Source organism: Mauremys reevesii, linkage group 9, assembly GCF_016161935.1.
Source record: "Mauremys reevesii isolate NIE-2019 linkage group 9, ASM1616193v1, whole genome shotgun sequence".
NCBI lineage: Eukaryota > Metazoa > Chordata > Testudines > Geoemydidae > Mauremys > Mauremys reevesii.
The window spans coordinates 61,527,392-61,554,502 of NC_052631.1; the positions used below are offsets into that span (position 1 = coordinate 61,527,392).

The following is a 27,111-nucleotide window of genomic DNA, read 5'->3' on the forward strand; positions in this document are numbered from 1 at the left end:
CAGGATGGACAACCTCATGTGTTGGCCAAGCATCATGGGGTTCACCTGGTCCCTCTGGCCATAGTCTAGAAGGTTTCAAATTCTGGCGGCACCAGCCAGGACCATCCTCCAGTGCACCGGGGAGACTCCATCACCTGCACACAGAGATGGCAGTTGTGTAGCAGCGGTTCCATTAGGAGGTCTTCCCCCTTGGTGGCCAATATGGACCTAGTCATAGGATCTAGTGGCAGGGGTGTCACAGGATTAGGCCATTTCCTCTGGCCGAGGAGGGAGTGTCTCGGGCCTTTGGTTGGCACAGGGCTCCTCTGGCCGAGGGGGGGGGGAAATGTCTTGGGGCTCTTCTGGCCGAGGTGGGGGAGGGGGGCAGAAAGGGCAGAGCTGGGGCTGGCCACCCCAAAGGGGAGCTCCACCTGCCACCCATGCTAGCAACCCAACAAGCTTGGCTGGGCCCAATGAACCCTCAACAAACAACTGTGGTTCTTGATTCATCAAAAAAGCCATCAGATTCCCATGTAAACCCTGAAGCAACAGCAGTACAGTGGCTGATCAATGTATTCCACACCCACAGCTACCCCAGACCTGCTTCCTGTTCAGCCCCTGCTCCACCCTTCTGCTCTGCTCCAAGCCCTAGTTGGTGACTACCTCTGAACTCCTGATTCCTAACTCCTGGCTCTGACCACTGGCTTGTCTCCTGACCACAACTGCTCTTTGGTTCTGTTCTGGTTCCTTTCTCCAACCATTGGCTAGTTTTCTGATCATGCCTCTAGGTCTGCCCTCTGATTCTGCTCCGACCACTAGGCAAGACTGCTGCTCCAACCACTAGGTCGCACTGCCTACATCTCAGTGTGGGACAGGGAAGGTCAGACAACCTTAACAGGCAGTACTACCAGCTCTGCCTGTCGTAATAGTTTTCATGGAAAGCATTTGAAAAGGTCCTAGCACAGTCTGAAACTTATCTTCTGTCCAGAAAAAAATAAACAATTGAAAGATTCCTCTTTCACTCAACCCTGCAAAAGGTACAAGAAAGTACCAATGAGCATGTTACAGATTTGAAGCTCAAGAGACATTCTTGCAATTTTGGCCTGGAAGAGATACCCAGATTATAGAGGGGCTGGTGGTGGGCTGCAGAGCTGAGAAGGGACATGAGCGTTTTTGCACAGAGACTTTCAAAAAGTCATAATAATCTGCAAAGCAGCAGGACAGGCAAAATCACAAGGGCAGGTGTCAAGTGAAACAGCGAGTCAATAAACCATAGATGAGGGCTCACACACAGTGCAATATAAGGGATGGGAGTGAGAATGCAAGAAAGAGCACTAAACCCTTGTAACAAACAGTCCAGGTGACAATGTGGGAGATGTGGAAGTGAACATTGTCCAGCATTAAGGAAAAGGTGCTGAGTTGCCACAAATACAACCATTTTGCTAGGCAATGCAGCCAAGGCATCCAGTGATACTCCCAGTGATGATTCTCTACACCAGGGGTGACCAACCTGAGCCTGGGAAGGAGACAGAATTTACCAATGTACATTGCCAAAGAGCCACAGTAATACGTCAGCAGCCCCCACATCAGCTGCCCCCGCCCCCCACTCCCAGGGCCTCCCACCCACTGGCAGCCCTGCCGATCAGCACCTCACCCTCCCTCCCCACACCTGCTGTTTCATGGTGTGCAGGAGGCTCTGGGGCGGAGGCGTGAGGGAGGAGCGAGGGCACAGCAGGTCAGGGGAGGAGGTGGAGTGGGGGCAGGGCCTGTGGCAGAGCCAGGAGTTGAGCAGTGAGCACCTCCCGGCACATTGGAAAGTTGGCGCCTGTAGCTCCAGCCCCGGAGTCGGTACCTATACAAGGAGCCACATATTAACTTCTGAAGAGCCGCATGTGGCTCGGGAGCCACAGGTTGGCCACCCCTGCCCTACACTAACAGTCACAGGTGCTGGTAAACGGGGAGGCGCACACCACTGCCAACTAAACAGAACTGGAAGAGTGGCTGCCCAAAGTCCAGTGAGCTAAGTGCCACTGAATCCACAAATGAGACCAAGTGAAAGTCTGAATTTCAACCTAAAGGAGATGCACAGAATTCGGAAGCAGCTTTTTGGCATGAAGCCTTTTCCAAGAGATACACTTCTCCCCTTCTCACCCAGGGAGACAAAAAGGAGCAGCAAGAACAGGAGCAACATCCTGAATGCAGTCCCACTGCTCCGGAGGCACCTAGACCCAGAGGAACTAGAACTCCTCCACCAGACAGCTAGGAACAGGTTCGAGCTTTGCAGAAGTTGCTTCCAGAAGAACAATAATGACCAGTAAAGAATTCTCCAAAGCAGTCAGAACAGAGAGCCAGACTTGCAGCAAACATCTTTGACCACACATGGCCCGGCCTACAGTGAAATACAGTTCCAGAAAGAATGATCTTAGGTATGACTTTCTTGGGAAAATTCATAGAAAATCTGTCTGCTAAAACTAAAGATATGAAATAACTGCTCCAGGGTTGGAATGGAAAAGGGCAAGAACACAGCCACACTGCAAATTTGACATTTCCTGCCCTACAAAAATGTCTCCAGAGACCACAAAAGATGGACTAGACACAGCACTACTTCAAAGGGAAGGTTGTGATGGGAGACCTGTAGCTCACCCATCCAGAGCTTCACAAACATTTTAATTTTGGAGAAGGGGAGGAAGTGTAGAGCAGCTGTCATGCAATGATGTTGGGTGAGACCAAAGATCCTCCTCCATTTTAGAAGATGGGGCTCTTGATTGCAAGGGGCAGATCAGAGAGAGGTAGGCTGCATCTTCTGGTTTCTGTGTTATGGAATGTTTGAATAAAAATAATATAATTGTTAAATCCACACTCTCATTGATGTGATACAAAGATAACATAGGGGAGGTGGTGGGCTGCAGATTGGCAGAGGGATTGGGGCAATCCAAGGGACACTAGAGGGGTGAGGCAGGTTATGAGATAGCAAAAGCAGTGGGGCAGGCTAGGGGAAGAGAAAGCAGTTGGGCAGGTCACATGATAGCATAGGCCCAGCTCCTGAAAGTTCTGTCTCCTACACTCAATTCCCCAGTCCCAAAGGCTGTCTTGGGGATCACAGTTGAGAAGGAGAGTCAGTCTCCCAGGTAGGAAGGGCCAGCCCCATGGAGGAGTTTGAAACCCAGGAGAGAGTCCCTTAACCAGACAGTGCATTCATAAGAACCCAGGAATTGTCAGACCATGACTCCATCTAGCTCAATATTGTCTCCCCCACAGTTGCTTCAGAGGAAGGGGTATGAAAACCCAGAAATGGACAATTATAGAATAAATTGCCCATAGGGTAAACTTCCTCTTAATCTCCTGCATTAGGCAGTGTTTTATGCCTTGAATTAGAAGCATCACAACACATGACTGAACAGTTTTCCTACCCCTAACCCTGCATAAACTCGTGTGTGTTGCAAGTAATCCCTCAAGGTAAAAAGGGGTCGAGAGGGACAGCATCAAGGGATCCAATGCAGTGTATAAGAATGGACCACAATATCTGGGAGCCCTCTCCAGCAATCCCTCGCCCCAAAATACTATTAATCAAATCAGAAACAAAGTAACAGCAATGTTGGTTCTGTGGGGAGCCTTTCTCTGGCACCCTATGTACATTTTGTTATTCTCCATAGTAGTTCAGCCCCCTTTCCCTGTCACTGTCAGAGACAGGGACTTTAGTGCTGAAATCTTTGGTCATTTTGACCTAGGAGAAGAGGCCTGCCTTGACAGAGGGCAGCATGGTCAAGATAACAATGGACTAGTAGTCAAGACACCCATTTCTGCCACTGATCGGCTGTGAGACCGGACAAGTCCCTTCCCCTCTCTGGGCCTGCTTCCCCCTCACCCTTTGTCTGTCTGGGCTATTTAGATTGTAAGCTCTTTGGGCCAGAGTCACTGCACATTTGTATAGTGCCTATCTCAGTCTTGACTGGGATCTTTAGACACTACTGTGACACCAATGAGTATGAAGAATAATTTTCCCCAGAGGTGTGGACTCTGGGTATCAGTCTCCCCTGCCCAGGAATCCTGGCCTGGAACTGTCTTCAGTTCTTATGAGAAGGTGCCTAGATGAATGGGCACCAGCCTCTTTCAACAGTTGGCTCCTGCAGCAACATTGGTTGGAACTGAGGAGACTCTGGCATTGCTGTTCTCCCCAGGCAGATGGCCATTAATCTGACTCTACTTCCTACAGCACCTACCTCCACAGAAGTCAAAAGTTCAAAGTTCTTCCAAGCCCAACAGCTCATCGGGCTGATGTGGTAAAGGCATGTCGGTTTCGTTGCCAGCAGTACACAAGGGAGGGATATGGCCAGCATCACATCTGACCGCCTTTGACTGCCTCAGCCAGATGGGTTAGGCACTCATTTTACAGCTGGGTGAATGAGAGGTGGCCTTTCAGTGCAGTGGCTGAGTGGTTAAGGTGCTCAACTGCAGAGAAGGAAGCCCTAGAAAATCACAGAAATCACACAAATTGCTAGCAACAGACCAAACTCTACCAACTAAGGGTCACCTGGCAACATGCCAGGAACCTGAGGGCAGCAACTAACTGGCAAAATTCACTTCCCCTTAGAGATAATATGGGGCTCCCATCAGAAGCACACAGGACTCTTGCCTCTCCCCATCCTCATCCAGCTACTCTCTGGAGCAAGTCAGTCTCTGCCTGCCCCCTCCCCACAGTTCCCCTTTGGTGGATGCCTCCCCCACTTCCTCTGTGGAATAGGAAATGGGCTTCTCTTTGCAGCTCCTTTGGTCCTTTACCACCATGCAGCTGAATACCCAGGGGCGGCTCCAGGCCCCAGCACGCCAAGTGCATGCTTGGGGCGGCATGCCGCGGGGGGCGCTCTGCCGGTCGCCAGGAGGGCGGCAGGAAGGCAGCCTTTGGCTGCATGCCTGCGGAGGGTCCGCCGGTCCCGCGGCTTTGGTGGAGCCGCGGGACCAGCGGACCCTCCGCAGGCACGCCTGCGGGAGGTCCACCAGAGCCACGGGACCGGCGACCAGCAGAGCGCCCCCAGCAGCATGCCGCCGTGCTTGGGGCGGCGAAATGTCTAGAGCCGCCCCTGTGAATTCCCCTCTTGGGTAGAGACATTAGTTACTACCCAGGCTACAGGGGCACTTCAATGAAACAGCCCCTTACCTCACCCCAGGCTGTATGACGCAGATCAGTGAAGACAACAGATGTTGTCATTCTGGAGAAAAAACAGTCGAGGGGCAGAGAACTCTGCAAAAGGGGATGTTACAGACAGGAGCAGACTTTCCAGAGCAGAGGAAGGACCTGAAGCCCTAGGATGTAGGGGACTGGGCATCACAGGGCTGGAAGGGATGGGGTGCTGCACAGATACAGATGGAGCCTACAGCTGCCAGGACAAAGGAGATGGGGCACTCGGGGGGAGAGCATGTCAGGGCCTGGCACAGAGAGACTTATGGCCTCAGAGCAGAGGGGATGGGACACTGGTGTAGCACTTAGGGCCACAGAGAAGAGTAAGAAGTGGGAGAGGTGCCCAGAGAAAGGTCCACAGCCAGAGTGGAGGGGAAGGGCCCATGGCTTTGGGACAGAGGATTGGTGTAGCACCACGGCTCCACAGCAGAGCGCAGATGGCTATGAACCCAGTGGCTCATAGCTCCCAGGTGGAGTGGATCTGTGCAAGGTAGGGGAGTATCATGTCACCACAGCAGGGGAGACAGGGCACAAGGAGTGGGGCTCAGGGTCCTGGGCCAGAGGGCTCTATAGTAGAGGATCACAGCTGATGGGGAAGGGACAATAGCCCTGCTGTGGAGCAGATGAGGTGCCAAGGACCCACAGCTGCTGGGGTGAAGTAGATTGGGTTTGAGGAGGGACTCATGGCCCTAAGGCAGAGGGGACAGAACATGGGGGGAGGGGGAAAGGGCACATGGCCCCAGGGTGTAGGGAATATGTACTAGGGGTGCAGCTCCTAGCACCAGGGTAAAGGCAGAAGAGACAAGGGAGGGTTCCAGTCCAGGTCAGAAAAGGGGACAGAGTGTGGGGAGAAATGAAGGGACATGGCCCTATGGCGCTGGAGGGGAAAAGAGCCCAGCCAGGAGGGGCAGTGTACTCGGAGCAACATGGGGAAGAGATGGTTCCAGAGCAGAAAGAGGACAAGAGGTTGGGGGAGCTGGGCAGAAGGGACAGTGTACTGAATGGGGAGGGGGGGGGGTTGAAAGGGCCCAGGGCCCAGCTCATTGGGGAGAAGGGACAGGTCTCTGATGGAAGTAGGTGGGGGAGGTAGCTCAGAGCACAAGAAACAGGGCACAGGGCACTGTGAGAGGGAGGAAGGGGGTAGGGCAGTAGGGGGAAGGGAAGAGGAGACAGAGTGCTAGAGGGACAGAGAAGGCATAGGGCACTGGAGGAGTGTGAAGGCCAGGGCAGAGGGGACAGGTACTACGAGAAGGGCGGAAGGCAACAGGGCCCTGCAGGGAGTGGGGGTGGCAGAGGGGACATGGCCCTGTGGTGGGGAGGACAGCAGAGGGAACAAGGTTGTACAGGACAGAGCCCTAGTGTGGGGGGAACAGAGCCCTGTAGTGGGGGGGGGGCAGAGCCCTGCAGTGGGGGGAAGAGGGCTGTGCAGTGCAGGGGCAAGGCAGGGGGGACAACAATGAGAGACCATGGAGGGGACAGGTCCTGTGATGGTGGAGGGTGGCAGAGGGGACAGGGCTGTGCAGTGCAGGGGCAGAGCCCTGGAGAGAGGGGACAGAACTGTGTGGTGGGCGGTGGAGGGAGAGGGGACAGGTCCTGCAGTGGTGGGGGGGCAGAGGGGACAGGGCTGTGCAGTGCAGGGGCAGAGCCCTGTGCTGGTGGCAGAGCCCTATGGTGGCGGTGGGGGGCAGAGGGGACAGGGCTATGCAGTGGGGGGAGCAGAGCCCTGGAGAGGGAGGACAGAGGGGACAGGGCTCTGTGATGGTGGACAGATCCTGCAGTGGCGGTGGGGGCAGAGGAGACAGGGCTGAGCAGTGGGGGGAGCAGAACCCTGGAGTGGGGGGACAGAAGGGACAGGGCTGTTTGGTGGGGAGGGGCACAGAAGGGAACAGGTACTGCAGTGGTGGTGGTGGTGGGCAAAGGGGACAGGGCTGTGCAGTGCAGGGGAACAGAGCCCGGGAGTGGGGGGACAGAAGGGACAGGGCTGTACGGTGATGGTGGGGGGAAGACAGGGCCCTGTGGTGCAGCGACTGAACCCTGGGGCAGGGGGGCCCGAGGGGACAGGACTGAGCAGTGGGGAGAGCAGAGCCCTGGGGTGGGGGGCAGAGGGAACAGGGCTGTGCAGTGCACGGGCAGAGCCTGAGGGGTGGGGGTGGGGTCAGAGGGGACAGGGCAGTGCGATGCAGGGGCAGAGCCGGGGGGTGGGGCAGAGGGGACAGGGCCCTGCGCTGGTGGAGGGCAGAGAGAACGGGGCTGTGTGGTACAGGGGCAGAACCCGGGGTGTGGGGGAGGGGGCAGGGGCGGCTCCAGCCATTTTGCCGCCCCAAGCACGGCGGCACGCCGTGGGGGGCACTCTGCCAGTCGCTGGTCCCGCGGCTCCGATGGACCGCCCGCAGACGTGCCAGCGGGTGCGCCACCGGCGCTGGGGCACCAGCAGACCCTCCGCAGGCACGCCTGCAGGCGGGCCCCCGGCGCCGCCTGCCGCCCCCCCCCCCGGCGACCGGCAGAGCGCCCCCCGCGGCATGCCGCCCCAAGCACGCGCTTGGCGTGCTGGGGCCTGGAGCCGCCCCTGGGGGGGGGGGGGGGGCGTGGGGACCGGGCTGTGCAGTGAAGGGGCAGAGCTCGGTGGTAGAGGGGGCAGGGCCCTGAACCGGGGGGAGGGGGGATAAGGCTATGCAGGGGTATGGGGCAGAGCCTGAGGGTGGGGTGGGAGACAGAAGTAGCAGGGCCCTGCACAGATGTGGGGGCAGAGAGGACAAGGCTGTGCTGGGGGACCGCAGAGCCCTCGTGGGGGGGGGGGAGCAGAGGGCCAAGGCCCTGCGGTGGGGCAGAGGAAACAGGGCTGTGCGGAGCAAAGCCCTTGGTGCGGGGGACAGGGCCCGGCGGGGGACCGGGGGCGAGATCCCCACTTCCCCGGTGGAGGGCGGCGGCGCGGGAGGGCGCTGGCGTGGCGCGGGGGCCGGGCTGCCCAGGGTGCTGAGGAGGGCCGGGCGTTGCCCTCGGCTCGGCCTGCGAGCTCGGTGCCCCGGAGCGGGGGCGCGGCGGCGGCGGCTGCTGAGGAACTTGTGCTCCGCAGCCAGGCTGCGCCGGGCCGAGTGCGGTGGGTCAGGCGGTGCCGGCCGGTTCGCTGCACGGCGGGGCGGGTGGGTCGGTGTCGCGTCTCCCCAGGCAAGTGAGCCGCCCACACGCCGCTACCCCTTCCCCGGGCGGGGCGCTCGGGTCAAGCCCGGCCGGCGGGGGGCGCCTGGCCGCGCATCCCCGCCACACAGGCGAGGCGGCGGGCTGCCCGAGGGGCCGGAGAGTTCTCCTGCGTGCCCGGGCCGGAGGGACCGTGCCTGCCCTCCCGGGGCGCGGGATCCGGCTGGGGGCGCCTGGCTCCGGGCAGCGCAGGGAGAAGTTCCTGTCAGCCCAGCCGGCCCTGGCCCCGCGAGCGTCGTCCCCGTGGCTGTGGCCCCCGCCAGCACCCGTCCAGTTTAGCCCGCTTCGCCGGGTAGAGCCCGCTCCCTGGGCGTGGGGCGCCTACCCACCCTCCTCGGGTGTGGAGCGCGGTTCCCCACCCCGGGTGTGGAGCCCCCCGACCGAGACCCGGCTTTGGAGCTCGGCCCCCCTCCCCGGGGTGCAGCGCTCAGAGGCCCAGCCCCTCCCCGGGCGTGGAGCCCCCTCCCCCGACTGCGCGGCGCTGCGCTGCTGGGTGCGGAGCCCCCTCCCACTCGCTCCCTCTCCGGACTCGGCTGGCTCTGCACACCCGACCCCCCCCCCAGCCGTGCGGGCAGGGCTAGGCGCGGCGCACCCTGGGAGTTGTAGTCCCCAGGGCTTGGCCCAGCTCGAGTGGGCGCGGGGGCGGCGGGCGGCTGGACTACACTTCCCGTCAGGCCCCGCGGCGGCTGCCTCTCGCCCTCACACTCCGGCTGCCGCTGCCAGTGTCTCCGCCGCCGAACCCTCGCTCGCAGCGCCCAGTGTCCGACCCGCCGCCTCGGGCAGGGGCCCGGCTCGGCCCGCAGCGCCGCTGGCCGCCCAGCTCGGGAACAGGTGCGTGCCCCTCCCGTCCCCACCGCCCCGCTCCGGACACCCGGCCCCCGCTGCCCGGGCACCCCGGGCCCGTTCGCCCCGCACCCACCACCGGGGAGCCGGACCGAGCGAGCGGCCGAGCAGGCGGCCCGACCCATCGCCTCCGGCTGGGTCTCCATGGAGACCGGCCCCGGGACCCCCTCCGGGCAGCGGGCGCTGCTGGGGGCTTGGGCTGGGAGGGAGGGGGAGCAGCGTCCGGAGTGGGACGGGGAGGAGGGCAGCGAATCCCGGAGCGGGGGAGGGTGGGGACGGGGATCGCGGAGGCTGTGACAGCGGAGGCGCTGCGAGCTTGGACCCGGCGTAGCTGGGCACCGAGGGATCCCGGCGGGGAGCTGCTGCTGCCTCCTCTGCACGTACCTGGGACGGGTTCCGCGTCCCGCGTGTAGCCGCCGCTCCTTCCTCGCTTCGCGCCCCATCACCTGCCGCTCCCAGATCTAGCCGGAGGACGGACCCCCAGCTCCCGGAGTGCATCCCCTCGACCTGAGGGGCCCCTTCTTGGGGCGCGGGGGGGATAGGAATCTTCCGTGCTTTGATCCCGACTCTTCCGTGCATGTGCACGTTGTTCTACGGGCTACACAGCTGAGACCCGGACTTGGCCCCTCGCTCCTTAGACAACGGGACTGGATGGCGTGGCTCCTGGAGTTTCGCAGCATGGCCCCAGCGACCTAATCTCTTGCATAGGGGGTGCCCAGCAGAGACTCGAGGTCCTAGCCTGTAGTGCTTCATCTTGCTCCCCAGTGGATTCTGTAATCTCTCTAGGCTGGCAGAACCTCACTACTAAATATAAGAGACTAGTCAGCTCCATATTTTGCCAATTAGATCCTCGGAGTCCTGGCATGTTGCTCTGGTGGCCCTTGGTTGGCAGAGTTTGGTCTCCTGCCAGCAATTTATGTTTTTTTGTTTTTTGTTTTGTTTTTTTTAGGGCTTCCTTCTGTGGAGGTTGGTGCTGTAGGAAGTAAAGTCAGATTAGTGGCCATCTACGTGGGGAGAAAAGCAGTGCCCAGGTATCATCAGTTCTCCTCAACCTAGCTGCAGGAGCCAACTGTTGAAAGAGGACAGTACCCATTCATCTAGGAGCCTTCATCTCAGAATTGAGGACTGTTCTGGGCAAGACCCCAAAGAGAGGCCTGGGCAAGGGAGAGTGACATTAAGTGCCTTTATTTATTGGTATTACAGTAGTGTCTAAAGAGCCTAATCAGGATTGTGCTAGGCACTGTACAAATGTATAGTAAGACCTTTCTGCATTGGAGTTCTTTAGGTGACATCTCTTATAGCAGTTCCTCAATCTAAATAAGCTATACTTGTAAAACTTCTTGCCAGTATAACTATCTACAACTGGAGCTTTTGCTGGCATAGATACATTGGTTAGGGATGTGATTCCCCCTGCCCCACACACTACCAGCCAACATATCTATGCCAATAAAACTCTTACGTGTAGTCCAGGCCTCAGAGACAGTTTCTGCCCCAAAGAGCCTGCAATCTAAGTAGACTAGACAGACAAAAGGTAAGGGGGAAGCAGGCAGAGAGAGGGAAAGGGATTTGCCGAAAGTCACACAGCAGGTCAGGGGCAGGATTAGGAACAGAACTCAGTGCCCTAGTCCATGCTGGCACTCAACATTACTTTCACTTTGCTCCTGGTGTGATTAATAATGTTTTGGAGTGAGGAATTTCTGGAGAGGGCTCCCAGATGTTATGGCCCATTCTTGTACACTACATTCAAGATGAGTATCGAGACATAACCAAATTCAGCAGAAGAGCTGCCTTTTGTACAGTTAGGCTTATTGGGGAGGACACTGATTCCTTTAATTTAACTTTGATTTTTATGGTGGATTTGAGAGAGCACCAGGATAGACTCTTATGGGGTCGTACCAAGATATGAAGTGTTGGGATAGTCTTTTGGTTCTGATTTTGCAAGGGCATCTATACTTGTGGCTCTGCGTCCATGGGAGGTGAGGGAGGTGTCCCGTTAAAGTCAATGGGATCTGCATGGATGAAAGGATTTGCCCATGCGAATCCCTCTGCAGGTTTGAGGCCTTAGGCTATATCTACATTTGCTTTTTTGCCCTAATATTTCCCACTATTGCTGCCATCAGTATAGATCCTTTGCCAGTACTTTTACCAACATGTCAGCTATCTCTGCAAAGAGCAGCTATGAGAAATTTTAGAAAACTGAATCTAGTGTAAACGAAGTCTTAAAGGAATAAATTAATGGAGGACTTTGAGAGGGTAGGACTGAACTGGGGGTGGGGGAGCATGCTTTGGGATAGTATCATATGTCATGGGCAGGGAAAACTAAAAAGATTGTAAGATTGTGTGCAATGTGTGGTTTTCTTCCGATGTCAGAGATTTTGCAAAGATTTTACACCTTTTGGTGGCTTTTTGGCACCCCCCCATCCCTTCCCCCCCCCTTTTTTTTTTTTAAAACCACCTTAAGAATCTGCTGTGATAGCCTTCCACAGGGACAGGCTTTTTTGTTAGGCTGCAGTCAGTGACTTAGGTACTAGCTGTACCTTTAGCCAGTAGGGAAGATGTACTTTTTAGAAATTGCTAAATTTTCAGGAAACTTTCCTCGTTCAAATAGGGCTGTATTTTTATTTTTTTTAATTGAACGTTTGTTTATTATGCTGGTCATTGCAATGACTTAAATCAGAGTTAGTGTGTTTTTAAACTGGCACAGGCAGATACATGCACACAAGCTCAGCACAGCTGTAGCCAGTGGTCATACTAGGCAACAGAATGGAAGACCCAAGTTTAGATCCAGATTATCATCTGCTCTGCAGGCCAAATGCAACATGCATGTTACTACTGAAGACTATGGTAGATGTAGCCTGGCTTATCCGGGACTGAATTTGGCTGTAGATTGGTATGACTTTTTATCACTCTACAGTTTCCAAACTGTTTAAGGTAAGTAACATGATATGATGTATCAGAGGGATAGCCGTTTTAGTCTGGATCTGTAAAAGCAGCAGAGAGTCCTGTGGCACCTTATAGACTAACAGACGTATAGGAGCATGAGCTTTCGTGGGTGAATAACCACTTCGTCGGATGCATATCTGCTTTTAACATGATATGGTTTGCATTCAATATTACATTTTTTAAAACTTTTTTCCAGTTGGATTCAAGACCCATGTATGCAGGGCCAGCTTTAGGAAGTGCAGGGCCCAATTTGGATACCTGGCAGCGGTCCGGGTCTTCGGCGGCACTTTGGCAGCAGGTCCTTCAATCGCGCCGGGTCTTCTGCGGCATTGAAGGACCCGCTGGACCCGCCACTGAAGTGCCGCCGAAGACCCGGACTACCGCCGGGTGAGTAAAAATTAAAGTTAGGCGCTCTTCTTTAGGATGCGGGGCCCTCTTAGGCGCGGGCGCGGGGCCCTCTTAGGCGTGGGGCCCGATTCGGGAGAATCGTCCTAAAGCCAGCCCTGCATGTATGACCCCTGCAAGGGGTTTTTATAGTTCTATTGCAAACAGTTTAGTTTAAATGGTTTGTATGAAATGTGGGTGGAGCTGAAGCCTTGTGTTAGGACATTTCTGGAAGCTCTTTGGATTTGTGCTTATTTTGGACTTCAAAGCACTGTCACCTCAAAGATCACATATGGTAAACAAAATTCTTTGCCTCTGTTACTAATGGTATCAAAGATAGTTAAACTGAAATTTTAAAAAAGTAAATGTGATTATTACTGTTGACACAATTAGTTTCCTTTTGACATTTCTCTAAGCTTCGCTAAAAATTAGTGAAGTTTGTTTCTTTTTTTTTTTTAACAGTCATGTCCAGTCACGTTCTCAGGAGAAGCATCTGGGTTGCATCCTATATAGATGATCATTGATTTGTTCAAAACAGTGGTTTCCACTGGAATTTAAAAATATAATAGAAATATCATATTGGGCTTAGGCTTTGAACCCCCCTTTTAATGTATTCCACATTTTGATCATAGATTTTATTTGCAATATCCAGTCCCGGCTATCATGTGTTTCCAGGGTCAAAGTGCAACCCTTTGTGGCATTCCACAGTGCCCCCTGGCCAAATGAGTCGTAGAACACCTTAAAAAGAAAAAAGTATCCATGTGCTCATCCTCAGTAGTTCTTGCTACAGGCTGGGAAATCAAAAAGAAAAATTTCAAGGTTGATGGTTCCCAGTCTCCTTCCAGTCAAGGCAGACTTCTGGGGTGCCCCACTTTAGAGAAAGCAGTGGCTGAGAGCCCATCACAGGGGGAAAAGGAGGGACAGCAGGCAGACAGGGTTTACAGTGTTCTTCAAGTACCTGAACTCCAGCTGAGTGTGTTTCTCAGTCTGCTCTGTTAAATAATGTCCATTGAAATGGTCCAAGTTAAGCACTGAAGTGAACATCATTGCCCTGCACTTTGCTAACACTGGGAATTTGCACCAGTCACAACCTCTGGTATAGATGCCTAGTGCAGACGAGCAGAACCATTACTGGCACTGGTGGAGCTTACCCTTACTTAACCAGGATGTGCTGTAATGGTGCAAATCTTGCCTCCCAGGGGCTTTGCCTGTCTGCCCTAGGCATGGCACTAGTGCACCTGTACCACTGGCTGGCCACTGGGCAAATCTCCAGTAGAGAGAATTTTTTGTTACCCTGAGAACTTTAGTGTGGCTCCCCTGGTGATAGCAATGGTGGGAAAGCTAGTGTAGACTGTCTGTCAGTGTTTTTACTACCCTGCTGTCTGGTACTTCCTCTGAGCAAGGCTTGGATGAAACAGTGGTAAACTGTTGGCAGCTGCTTTACACTAGTGTTCAGATTGGTGCAATAGCAGTGGTCAGAGAATTTCCTAAAATTCTCAGACCTTGTTGATACATGGACATGTGTATACCAGTATAAGTAGAACCAGTAAAGTGAGTAAAAACTATACTAGTATAATTAAAGCAGTACAGATCCCTAATGTGAGTGCTTATACTGGCATATCTTATTTCCATAAGGGAATAGGAATATGCTATACTAGTAGAAGGCAACTTTATACTGGTATAATTGCATCCACAGTAGGGGACTGTACCAACATAACTGCTTTGGTAGAAAATCATGCCCCCAACCAACATAGTTAAATTGGTACAAAAACTGTATGTGGACCAGACCTTAGTGCAGATGCGTCCTCTGCTAGGAAGAAGGGAGAGTGCACTCAGGGCTTGTTTTCACTATTAAAAAAAAAAAGTGTTCTTAACTCAAGTTGGCTGACTTGAGTTACAATCCTAATGAAGACAAGGCAGTTAGTTTAACATGAGTTAACAGGTTGAGTTAAACCCTCGGCCCCTGTACAGTCATAAATTTGATCTGATAACTCATGTTAAAAATACAACTGCCTGGTCTTCTCTAGGGTATAAACCCGAGTTAGAGTATGTCTACAGAGTTATTCCAGAATAGCTCAGTAGTGTCTAAGGAAGTGGTGGCGCAGCCCTGTGTTTCTCAGATAGAATTATCTCTGCACCTGGCACCTTCTGCTGAGGGTTCTCTGATTCTTTTGTTGCTTCCTCTGGAATTGGGGTTTGAAACCACCTGAGTCAGGTGTTTTATTTTGTCTCTACATTTGAATGCCTTGATCCCTTCTCTTGGTTGGGATTCTAATTTCCCTCCCTATTTCTTCTTCATTCCCTGGGAAATGTCTGCCTTTGACATGTGTCTTGCATCCTCCTCGAATAACAGAAATCAAGAATTCATTTAACAATGTCAGTTCTGTCATTACATGTTCGTAACTTTCTCCTAGAGGCCCTGCAGATTCCATCATTGACCTCTTCTTCCTCATGCACTCAAAATGTGCTGTTTGTTGTAACTGCTTGTGAAATCTTGCTATCAACCTTCTCTCTTGGCATCTTTAATTTCAAGCCACCATGGTTCTGCCCCATCAGTGCTTTCCTGGAGGTTCTCTTCCCAAATTTCCATTCTGTTTAGCACAGTGGTACATGTCTCTCCCTGCTCCCACACAAGAGTCTCTTGGAGCGCTCCTAAAATATCTATGCTACCATTGTACCCTCACTGTCATACGCTTTCCCTTTCCCTTCTTTCAGTTCAGCCCAGGATGGTGAAATCCCCGCAGATTGTTTGTTCCCCTATTTCCTTGGGTTCTTGCATTTCTCTCCAACCATTGCAAGACTCCGCCTCTTCCCACCCCAAGTGACCTTTCCTTCTTTCTGGATACAACCCAGTTTTTGGGGGTCTTGCACTCAGCCCAGGTACCCATTTCATTGCTTAGTATTTCTTCCCTTTCCAGGTGTGTTTATTTTGGCTGCTGCTTCCTCTCATTTCCTGACTTCTGGGTAGCGTCTCCTCTCTGCAGTCTCTGCCTGCTCATCTAAGCTCTTTCCCTCATCTGTGGCTCACTCTGTTCCCTCAGCCAATATACTGGTATTTCTCTGGTTCCTCCTGCTTCTATGGCCCTTGTCTCTTCCCAAAGGAGTCCCAGAAACACCCCACTGACCTAGACTGTGCCTGTGTGTACCAGGTGTGTTCATACCTGGCACTGAATGAGCAGGCAGTATGTTCTGAGAACACCTTCAGTTTTTTAGCTTTCCATCTGATTCCTCAAACCTTCAGTCGTCTTATCCCTATACAACGGATTCCAGTGTGGACTGATACTACAGACTGCTCCTTGTCCTACTAAGAGCTTGTGTCCATCTGACATGTCATGACAGAAAAAACTATATAAGACTTTGGATCACATGCTGTCTTTAGATTTCCTTCCTGCTCTCCCAAGGATGCTGTCCATTTGTACCTCTTTTGCTTCATATATATAACATCTCCGAAACAGGAACCTTTCTGACAATGTCACTGCCTCCTTAATCTCTCCTGCCCAGTCTAACCTAGCCTGCTCCTGCTGGCCATGCACTTCAGATCCTTCCCCTCCCTCATTGCTTTATTTCTGTTTAGCTCAATTGATTCTCCTGAATGATGGGACTCAAGAAGCAGCCCAGCTCTTGAAGTGCTCAATGAGACAACGCTACTGCAATGGCAGGCATGTCTTCCCCTGAAAAATTCCATCACAAAGGCCGGCATCTTGGCTGACTCACAAATCTCAGGGTTCTGCTCTACTTTCTATCTCTAACCCCTAAGAATGCCTGCCACTTCCTAACAATAGTAAAGTGAAATTCTAGTGGTGAAAGCCCTGCAACGTTTGTCAAGCAGTGCCCCACACATACTCCGCATTGGTCCCATGCAGGTGTACCCTAGGCACTTGATTGCCTGAACAGTCATCTTCCTCTTTGTACAATTGTCTCCTGAGCTGGTTGGTGGTGACTGATAGAGAAATATAAAAGATTGGACAATTCTGTGGCTTTATAAGTCTGTTGTCTTGGGTAAAGCTGCCTTTTGCCTGCCTGCAGTGTCTGGGAGACTTTCTTGGGGGATGAAGAGGTGTCTGCACAGAGCGCTTTTGGGGGAGGCCAAGTCCTACTACAGATTGAATGGGTTTGATGAAAAATCCTAGCATGAGTATAAGCCTTGTGTATTGTCCCAGCCCTGAGTGTACGCCTCTCCTGAGGGCTCTTTGCAAACAGACTTGTAGCCACTCAAACGATGTACCCCAGCTGCATGGAAATGAACCTGCAGATGGCAGGTAAGGAGGAGGTGTTGCCCTCTCCTTTTCTCAGTGATCTGGCATGCAGGTGACCTCTCTGATCTGTACAACAGACTCACAACTTCATTGGAGAACTCCAAGGAATGGAATTGAATGCAGTGTCCAGGGAACAGCTTCTGACTCTTTGTTTTGTCTTTGCAGGCGGAGTGGCCCCGTGAGCCCCAGCAGGTCCTGGTTGGTGGTGAGCAGCTGTCATGATCTCTACAGCACCTCTCTACAGTGGGGTGCATAACTGGGCCAGTGCAGAGCGGATTTGCATGTGTGGCCTCAACGAGGAGAGGTGAGGTGCGTGGGTGGCTTGTTAGGGGAAAGACTTTAAGCAGGGAGCTTGGGTCAGGGAATTGGAGAGGCTAGAAGCAGAAAGCATACTGAATCCTGTTTAGTGGTTCTCTTTGGGGCTAGTGTAGGATCAGCCTATTATCTGCTACAGGGCTGAGCTCATAAGGAGCACAGAGGTAGGACAAGGATGCATTAGGCAGTCAAGTCTCCTTTATGGTCCTTGTGTTCCATGCCCAAGAAAAAGAAAGGGTCTAATGCTTGCAGGGGAATGATACTGGAGGCTCTCTGCTTTCTGGGCAAGAACCACCAGCTGTATGGAGCCAGGGTGCTGCTTGTTGCCTTGCTACCCCAGTGATAAGGCTGTTCATGGCATTGTTGTTACCCGCTGTACCTTTCCTCTTTGACTTTGTTGGATTTGTGCTCTCAGCTGATAGGTTGGGACCTGGGAAGAGGGCTACGTGGACAGTACAGGCTAGGTAACTGAGAAGTGTTTCCAGTACATTTGCATGGGCAGTGCAGATTAGATCAGTGGTACTCAACCAGGGGTATGTGTACCCCTAGGGGTATGCAGGGATCTTCCAGGGGGTACATCAACTCATGTAGATATTTGCCTAGTTTTACAACAGGCTACATAGAAAGCACTAGCGAAGTCAGAACAAACTAAAATTTCATACAGACAAAATGCGGAAGTCAGCAATTTTTCATTAATAGTGTGCTGTGACACTTGTATTTTTATGTTTATAATTTTGTAAGCAAGTAGTTTGTGAGGTGAAACTTGGGGTACACAAGACAAATCAGACTCCTGAAAGGGGTACAGTAGTCTGGAAAGGTTGAGAGCCACTGGATCAGGTGATTGGATAGGTGAGTTGCATGAACACCACAGGATAGGGACTAGGGAAGATTAGCAGTTGGTCAAGACCTGCTTCTTGCAGGAGTCCTGACCTATCCCATTTCCTTGCCCTGGCAGTCCCCTCCGAACCCACAGCATTAGCACCTATCTAATCGTGCAGTTCTCAGGTGTTGTGCTCAGAACTGGCCAGCTTGTGGCCTCCCTGGTGCCAGGATGCAGTGGAGCTTTTTCAGCTGTGGCAAACGCTCTAGGAGGGTTAGAAAGGTCATGTTATATGGACTAAAATGAGCTGTGTGTGGTGCAGACTGTCCTGGATTTGGGATGGTAGGGTCTCAGGCATTAGGAATGCTGATACTTGCCGCAACAGATAGGCAGAAGAACAGTGGGGTAAGGGAGATTTTGGCAAGTAATGTATGGCCTCTCATCTTAGTTACCCCATGATAAAGACTATGCAGGCCTACTTCTTGATCCTAATAAATTTCAGTGTTTCAGGCACCTGAGCACTAACGGGTCTAGGCAACTTAACAGATATACCAAACAGCCCGAATCCAAGATTAAATCAAGACAGACAAACCAGGTTGATTGTAACTGAATGGAGGGATTTTTTTTACCAGTTGTTGGCCCCTATGTAAAGCAGGTGGGTGGGGATAATCATTTGGGGGAACACTCATTCCATTTCCTTCCTGGACAAAGTTTCACATCACAGAAATCACTGTCCCAGCTGGCTCCCTTCCTGGCTGTCTCTTGGAGAGGCTAAGGGACCATGGAACCTAAGCTCTCTCTGTACCAAGAAGTGGCTTCCCTAAGGCCAGGGTGAGGAACGCTGGCAGTGAACAGTGTGGGTGCAGTTTGTTCCTCCACTGCCCAGGTTGTATGTGCTCTGGGGCTAAGGAGAAGACCTCAGTCTCTGGGGCTGACTCTCTGCCCCCTTTTGCCTGCACCAGAGTCACTGTACTTCCCCCTCCCCTCCCCAGCAGTATGACAAACAAAGTAGTTTGCATCTCCATTAGCTTTCAGAAGAGCAGGCTGCTAGTTTGGCTTTTGTGACAGTGGCAGGAACAAGAGGGGGTGCTCGCCCCAAGGCTATCTTAGAAGCTGAGTGGCCAGCTCAGTTCCTTGTCCGGGCTCCCAACCAGCAATTAACCTGTGCATCACCAGCCTGGGTGTGCTGATCTGCTGAGCCTTTTGAGACAGGTGCTGCCCTGGGGGAAGGGAATCACTTCCTCTCCAAGACAGGGAGAATGATGTTGTGGCAGCTTGAACGGGATGGTGGTCTCCTGGAAGGGGGGGGGGGGGGACGGGCAAGGGGGGATGTTGGACATGCCTCTTTGGCAGGCAGGCTGCCCTCACCTGTTGGAGCCCTAGGATGCCGGAGCTGCTTGGCTTCACTGACTAGCTCAATCCCTCACTTGGGCCTGATTGTTGAAGCTGCCTGGGCTGTTGCAGGGCCAGGAACTGCGCTCTAGCTCCACCTGCTGCCCTTGCCACGTCCCTGCCTCTGTTTCTGAGGGGGCCGGGATTGGCGTTGGAGCAGGAGGTGGAGCCAGAGCGGGGCTCCCAGCTCTGCTGCATAGTGCATAGGAAGCTCTCTGTGCCAGTTATCCAGCTTGTTGTCACGGAGATGCCTGCCTGGCCAAGGTCTCAGCTCCCTAACACCTCTGCTCTTTCACTGATCCCATCCAACTCCTCCAGAGCCTCCCTGGGCTCAAGGCCTGTGCTGCTTTTTGGTAGAGATCCCATGGGACAATAGTTGAGGTAAGGGCCATGAGGTTTTTGGCCCCTCTCAGCATTTCAGTGGGGCAGGGTCGAAAAAATCCCCTTAACTCTGCCTTTCCTGGCATACCAAGGCTCCAGCTTTATGGCCTTCTGGCGGGGGTGCAAGGGGCACGCTGGCACTGTCGATACCGCTCTTGCACGTTTTCAAAAGCCCCCAACCTCACAGTTAATGCAATTTAGATGTCTCTCAGGAGGACACTGGGGAGGCCAGCTTAGACCTGAGGTGCTGAGGAGTTCCATCCCTGCCCAGCTCTGTGGCAGTACCAGAACATACATGCCTGCTGGGTAGTAGCCCACAAGCTCTGCTGGGTAGAATACGTGGCCTGGCTACAAATCCTACCTGACTGACCTTGGGCACGTTCCACCCTCCTTCCTCCACCACTCTGGCTAGCAAACTGGGCAAGAAGCAGGAACCTGATTCTGCGTCTGAGCTATGTTTTCCTGGGTTACAGACTACTAAAAGCCTATCTCAGGCATTAGTTCTAAGGGTCATTCTCTTGCAATTCCAGCCGCTCCCCATCCCATCACCTCTCAGCTGCCCTCTGGATCTTGCTGCTGCTGCCTATTGCAGAAACCTGATCTTCCTTTATTATTAACAATCCTCTTAAGCCTTTTGCGGCCTGAATAACTCAGGAAATCCAGGTTTAAGAAATCCATGTCAAATTATGTTTGTAAATAACAGCAAGGATGATGTCTAGTGGGAAGGGCGCAGGGGCCTATGCGAGGTGCTGTACTTTTGCCATAGCACAAGGGAACTAGTGCAGCTGTGGGGAAGACTAGCATTGCATTTGTAACATAGCTGCGGCATGAGGTGCGGGAGCTGGTGTGGGGTCATGATACTGAGAGCATCTGAAAAGGAACAGGTATAATGGGCCAATACCAGGATGCTTGCCTTACCAGGATGTTTAAACCTGAAGGTCATTACTCAAGCATACAACTTCAGCCGTTTTATCCCTTTGAGGGCAACCTTAGGATGGCCAAGAGAGCAGAGTACCAGTACTGGACACTGGAGCGATGGAGTTGGAGGTTTGCATCGCTTAATCCCTGTGATAGCAGACAAGGGGAGGAAGAAAAGACTACCAGCATCACAGTGTTTATTCTGCCCCCACTGGCTTTCCCTGTAGTTAATGCTCACAGGCTGTTGTGTCAGCAGACAGAAAACATTAGGGTGGGGCCTCAAACCATCTTAGGATATTGAACCCTGTGCTGGGCACCATGCTCTCTCCCATCGGACCAGCTCCTGGTTCAGACGTTGACTTAGACAGAAGTATTGCTTGTTTCCATCTCTCCAGTGTGACCATCTCATGTGCACAATTGTTGCCATTGGCCTCCCCCCTCATATCTCCTTTCCTTGGATTTGATCATGGTCCTTACTCTGAATTCACACTTTCCACCTTAGGAACTCCTTTATTGGAAGGAGTGAACTGCCCTCTTTCTGTCTTTAGAAGGATAAGGGGTTAAAGCTCCAAACACACACTCCAGGCCCCAGGTGTCTCCTGCTTTGAGGCTGGAGGGGAGCAATAGAGCTGAATGTGCTCAGGCTCCTGGAGCAGTGACAGGACTCTGCAGCTATCTGAAGGGTCTATGAAGCGGGGACATGACTGACACTAGCGTACGGGTGGGAAGAGAAACTATAGGTGAGAAGTGTAGATGGTTCTGGGCGGAGTGTAGAGGGGATAAGACTGGTATACTGGGTGGGTGTGGAATTAAAATTATCTGTGAGGGGATTTGGTTTTGGACCAGAACCAGGGTTACTGATTAGTGTGTGGCTGGAGGATGTGGGGGAGGGCACGTGAGAGGAATCGGGGTAGTATGCCTGGTGGGTGAGGAATGAACAACAATTGTAATGTGTGGGTGTGAGAGAGAGACTGGGAGGGTGGGTGCGATAGGAATGTGAGGCTGGGGGGGAGGGCAGGATTGGAAGTTGGGGGTTGCAGATGGGAGGGTGGGCTGTGGGGTGGGCAGACCTAGAATGTGCAAATGGGGAGAAGAGGACATGAACAAGAACATGAGGCTGGGAGAGGGTGAGAACTCTGAATGAGTGTGGGGCAGGCGGGACTGGACCTGGGGGATTGTATGGGGCAGGGCTGGGGAGGGAGGGATTGTGGTCAGGAGGGGAGTTGGGGATGATGAGATTATAAGCTGGGAGGGAGTTTTAGGGGCATTGGGGTAAGGTGGGACTGCCAGGTGGGGGGCAGGTTCTGGGGAGGTGGTATTGGGGGAAGGTGGGACTGCCAGGGTTGGGGGAGGGGAGGATTGGGGGAAGGTGGGACTGCCGGGTTGGGGAGGAGAGGATTGGGGAAGGTGGGACTGCCGGGTTGGGGGAGGGGAGGCTCTGGGGAAAGGCAGGACTGCTGGGTTGGGGGAGGAGGCTCTGGGGCAGGAGGGACTGCTGGGTTGGGGAGGGAGGCTCGGGGAAAGGTGGGACTGCTGGGTTGGGTGAGGGGAGGCTTTGGGGGCAGGAGGGACTGCTGGGTTGGGGAGGAGCCTCTGGGGGCAGGAAGGACTGCCGGGTTGGGGGAGGAGGCTCTGGGGGCAGGAGGGACTGCTGGGTTGGGGAGGAGGCTCTAGGGGGCAGGAGGGACTGCCTGGTTGAGGGAGGCTCTGGGGAGGCAGGAGGGACTGCTGGGCTGGGAGAGGGGAGGATTGGGGAAGGTGGGACTGCCGGGTTGGGGGGGGCAGGAGGGACTGCTGGGCTGAGAGAGGAGGATTGGGGAAGGTGGGACTGCCGGGAGGAGAGGCTCTGGGGGAAAGGCGGGACTGCTGGGTTGGGGGAGGGGAGGCTCGGGGAAAGGTGGGACTGCCAGGACTGCCGGGTTGGGGGAGGAGAGGCTCTGGGGGGCAGGAGGGGCTGCTGGGTTGGGGGAGGGGAGGCTCGGGGAAAGGTGGGACTGCCGGGTTGGGGGAGGAGAGGCTCTGGGGGGCAGGAGGGGCTGCTGGGTTGGGGGAGGGGAGGCTCGGGGAAAGATGGGACTGCCGGGTTGGGGGAGGGGAGGCTCTGGGGGGGCAGGACTGGGAGAAGGTGGGACTGCCAGTTTGGGTGGAGGGGGGTGGAGCACCCATCGGGTGGTGGAAGGTAGGACTGGCAGGCAGGAGTTTCTTGGGGAGCACTGGGGGGTTGGTGTTGGGGGGGTGGGCCAGCTCCCTGCCCTTCGGGTGATGGTCATTTTGTGGGTCTCCCCATCCCCCACTCTGCAGCTTCATTTGCCAACTGTCACTTCCCAACTGCCATGGAACTTTTAAGCCAGTGCTTTCCATCTCCTTCTTAAAGGGGCAGTAGCCTAAAAATTACCTGCCGGCTGTTTCCCGAGACCTGGCTTTAGAGGGATCCCTGGCCCCCACTACCTGTGCAACTGAGGGCAGTGCAGGCAGTCTCTGTCTGTCTGGCTCTCCAAGGTGTGCCTGCTGTGCTGAATTTGGGAGCTTGGAAAGTAGCACAGGGGCGAGCCTGGAGAGGCAGGGATTTAGGCTCTAGGGTAGGAGTCCCTACTCCCCTATGGCCAGCAAGCCCCTTCTGACTCGCAGCCCTGTGTGCAGCGCGGAGCTAACAGTGGGCTAGGAGAGTGCCGCTGGGGTTCATTGTGCCTCCCTTGTCTTGTCTCATCTCTGTCATAGGAGAGCCCCGCTTTCTGATGAGGAGTCTAACAAGAGCAGCTCCCAGCACTTGGGGTCCCAGGAATTTTGCGTCAGCAGCAGCCTTTCCAAGGTGAGCTCCTTGTGCAGAGTGGCTGGGCTGAGGAGCCAAGGACTGTGATGGAAGGGGCCATGCGTGGAAATTTGATCCTGACCTGGACCCAAGTGACAAGTGCCTTGTGACAGTATGGTGTGCAGGGCCGGAGACTGTGGAAGGCAGGAGTGCAGGGCCTGGAAGCAGCACTGCTCCCCTTTCCTGTGGGCTTCTCTCTGTCCCATAGAGACCTAGCGGAGAGAGGGAGCAGCCCTGCCCGTTGGGAAATGTTGGCTCAGCTTCCAGGGTGTCCCTTCTCCCTTTCTCATTGCAGGTGGAGCTCACAGCAGTCAGCGGTGGCAGCAATGCCCAGGGGCTGGATGCAAATAGCGGCGTGGAGGAAAAACTTGGGCCCAAGCTGGAAGAGCAGCCACCCAAACCCTACTCGAAACCAGAGTGTGCTGGACAAGCAGTGATAGAAGATAATGTGCTGGGCCCTCTGGCAAACCAGGGAGATGGCAGAGAGCTGGAGCCCGCAGTCCTGGGAGCTGTGGAGCCCGAGAGCAGCAGCACTGACAACACCTGGACACCTGCAGATCTTCACAGTGACAAGCAAGCTGATGCTTCTCCTGCCTGCCCCAATGCTCCAGACAGTGAACATGCTGGGAAAGAGAAGAGCACCCTGAATGCTGAAACACAAGAGGCAGGAGTGCCTGTGGAGGAGACACTGCCTGTGGTTGCCTCCAGCTGCAACACCCTTGCATCCACTCCAGCCACCTTCACCTTGAATAGAGTGTGTTTTTCCACATCTCAAGCCCCAGCTATGCAAAAAATGCCCCTCTCCTTTCAGCCCGGGGCAGTTCTGGCCCCAAGCCAGCCCCTAGTGTATATCCCACCCTCCAGCTGTGGGCAGCCACTCAGTGTGGCTACTCTTCCAAGCCCCCTTGGGGTCCCCTCCACACTTGCTCTCCCAGTCCATCCCTCCTACCTGCAGGAGCGTGGCCCGCCAGGCATTATTGCTCCCCCTGAGCTGTGCTCGTTTCCCTGTACCTTCTCCGTAGCCAGGCCCTTGCCTTCAGACTCCAAAGTGGTGTCTGTGGAGGTGAACCAGCTGAGCTGCCCTTCACCTTCAGGTGGGAACAGCACACAAACTGCTGCAGCTGTTGATGGCCCTTCCCCATCCATGGAGGGCTCTTCGCTGTCACCCAGCCAGCCTTCCCTGACAGCATCATGTGGGAGTGCAGCTCCCCCACCAGGTACTGGCCTGCACACTAGGGCCTCTGGTGGTCCAGAGCAGGTCGCTCAAGGGGCCACCACTTCGCTTTCTCCCCTGAAGTCCCCCCCGCAGCTGGAGCGTGAGATGGTCTCCTTCTCAGAATGTTGTGAGATGCCTCTTGATCTGTCCTCTAAATCCAACCGCCAGAAGCTGCCTCCACCGAGCCAGCGTAAGACACCTCCCATGCCCATCCTAACGCCGGTGCACACCAGTGGCAAGGCAGTGCTCACTACGGTCCTGTCCAAGTCCCAACGTGCAGCCCAGAGCGCAGGAAGCAGTGTCACCTCATGCCTGGGTACCAACCCTCCCTTAGTAATTTTTCCTGACTTCCTGCGTAATGGTGAGCAGGGCTCCTGGATGAAAAACTCCACTGCACTGATTAGCACCATTCCAGGCACCTACGTGGGGGTGGCCAACCCAGTGCCTGCCTCACTACTGCTCAGCAAAGACTCCAGCATTAGCTTCAGCAGGGATCCACAGCACCTCCCCAAACAGGAGCCCATTTCCATTATCGATCAGGGAGACCCCCGAAATGTTGGGCCACCCTCTGGGAAAAAAGGCAGCCAGGCTAGTGTGGAGGGTCAGCAGGACCCAGGTAGGCGGTTCCTCTATGGCAGAGTTGCCCCAGGGGCTTCATTGTGCCAATCCAAAGAACTATCTCTCTGGAATCCTGGTCAGGGAAGCATTTACCCCCGATGCCCAGTTAATGGGAAACCATCCAGTCCCCAGCTTCTGCCTGTTGGGTGGTCTCCCTATCACCAGACCCCTCTGCTTTCTATTGGCATCTCCACAACTGGACAGCTGCCCCTGAATCAGAGTGGCCCCTCCAAACCATCTGGTGCAGGCGAGCTCCCTGTGTTTCCCAGCATGCAGCCTGTAGAGTCTGGCATGGCAGCCTCCAAGGTCCCAGAGGGTCTGCCAAGACTTCCGTCTCTGGAATGGGAAGCCATGTCCAAAGCCAAGAACTGCAGGGCCTTGCCCAAGTTCTGTGAGGAGCCCATCAATCCAGTCCCTATAGCTGTAGCTCCATCTCTTCAGGCCAATACTGTGGAAGCAAGTGAGGGAAAGGGGAAGGCAGAAAGCCCTTCCAGGAGCCAAGGGTGTGATGAACCAGAGGCTGACTCCGGTAGAGATAGTGTTGTACAGACTGAGGCTCCCCCAGGGAGCTGTAGCCTCAAGCAGTTAGGAGACTCAAAACCTAAAAACCAAGTGTTAGCTGCCTATCTGTCACATGACCTGCCTGTAGTCAATCAGCAAGGCCTGCAAACAGCCTCTGAGCTGCCAGCTGCACCTGTGGAGAGTCAACGCAAGGAGTTGGGATGTGAGGTGGCCCGGGAGCAGCCAGCCTCAGAGGCCCCCCAGTGTATGCACCAGGTGGACCTGTGCAGGGTCAAGAAGGAGCGAGTGGAATGTGATGTGCCATTTGCCTCTGGGGCTTGTCTGCGAGCTGGGGTAGCCCCCAAGGGTTTTCCAGAGACCAAACTCAAGGGAGCAGCGCAAATCAAACAAGAGGGCAGCTTATGCTGCAAATCCAAACGGCAACACGATGGGCGGGCCAAACCGGCCCACAAGAGACTGAAGTGCAGAGCCAGAGATGGAGAGGAGGCCCCAAGCAAGTCGGGCAGCCGGAACTTGCATGGATGGAAGGTGGGTGAGGAGCCACTCAAGAGGGTCACCAGCCCCCCGGGAGGAAGCAGGCACAGATAGTTCTAGTGCTGGGGCTCTGTACTTCTTAGAATAATATCGGGGGTCAAAACCAAAGTAAGGGAGGAGGGGACAACAGTGTAAGGAGGAAGAGGAACCCATCATTGGGGCAGCAAGAGGGATTGGCAGCTGGGTGAAGAGATGAGTTTGGGGAACCTCACTAGGGGCCTTTTCATTCCAGGCATCTCAGTATTGCCTGGCATTGGGTTTATGACTGGAATAGCAGAGTGTTGGGATTGAGGGGCATTGGTGGAGCTGAGTAGCTGGGAAGGCTGTGGGTCAGGACTGAGAGGTATTGATACAGCTAGCAGTGGGGGACACTATTCTGGGGTCCTTCCCTTCCTGCTGTCCCAACATGATGCTTGTATTGAAGCTTGGACTGAAACCTATATCTGTCTTGTGTTTGCAGTGGCAAAAGCATCGTGGGGACCTGCATGAGATCAGCAAACGAGAAAGCCGGGTGGGCCCAGGATCCATGAATGAGCACAATAGCCTCAGGGTAAAGCGCAAGCGCAGGAGGCCAGCAAAGACAGAGCTCCAATCTCCAGGGTGTCGTGGGGACAGCCATGAGGAAGGTACTGTTACAAATTCTGAATAGTGTTCTTCCCTTGCAAAGCCAAGCTGTAGCATTGTCTTGGCACTCTGCTCCCCTTGCCTGCCAGAAGATCTGGCTACCCGTTCTCCTGGAGCTGAGTTCCTATGGACTGCAGAGCTGGGCACTACATACAGCAGGTTAGAATCCCATGTAGGGATCCAGTA

At 54.3% G+C, this 27,111-nt stretch overlaps 1 protein-coding gene and 1 long non-coding RNA gene across 4 annotated transcripts in view; one reads left to right on the top strand and one right to left on the bottom strand.

The window, feature by feature from the left end:
• Positions 1-2,640: 2,640 nt before the first annotated feature.
• LOC120372247 lies at positions 2,641-9,808 on the bottom strand. Its single transcript, XR_005584810.1, has 3 exons — positions 9,578-9,808; positions 4,200-4,445; positions 2,641-2,789 (listed from the first exon to the last, which is right to left on the bottom strand). It is a non-coding gene; the product is annotated as an uncharacterized LOC120372247 (long non-coding RNA).
• BCORL1 (BCL6 corepressor like 1) overlaps positions 9,045-27,111 on the top strand; it is a 42,841-nt gene continuing 24,774 nt past the window's right edge. For 2 of the 3 annotated variants that reach the window (XM_039489175.1, XM_039489177.1), the window contains exons 1-5: positions 9,045-9,181; positions 16,942-17,080; positions 23,321-23,411; positions 23,707-26,295; positions 26,762-26,927. In XM_039489175.1, the coding sequence (XP_039345109.1) occupies positions 16,995-17,080; positions 23,321-23,411; positions 23,707-26,295; positions 26,762-26,927 (2,932 nt within the window). In that variant the 5' untranslated portion in view covers positions 9,045-9,181; positions 16,942-16,994. Of the gene's footprint in view, positions 9,182-10,142; positions 10,225-16,941; positions 17,081-23,320; positions 23,412-23,706; positions 26,296-26,761; positions 26,928-27,111 lie in introns of those variants that run through there. The other variant, XM_039489176.1, reaches the window with a different exon arrangement.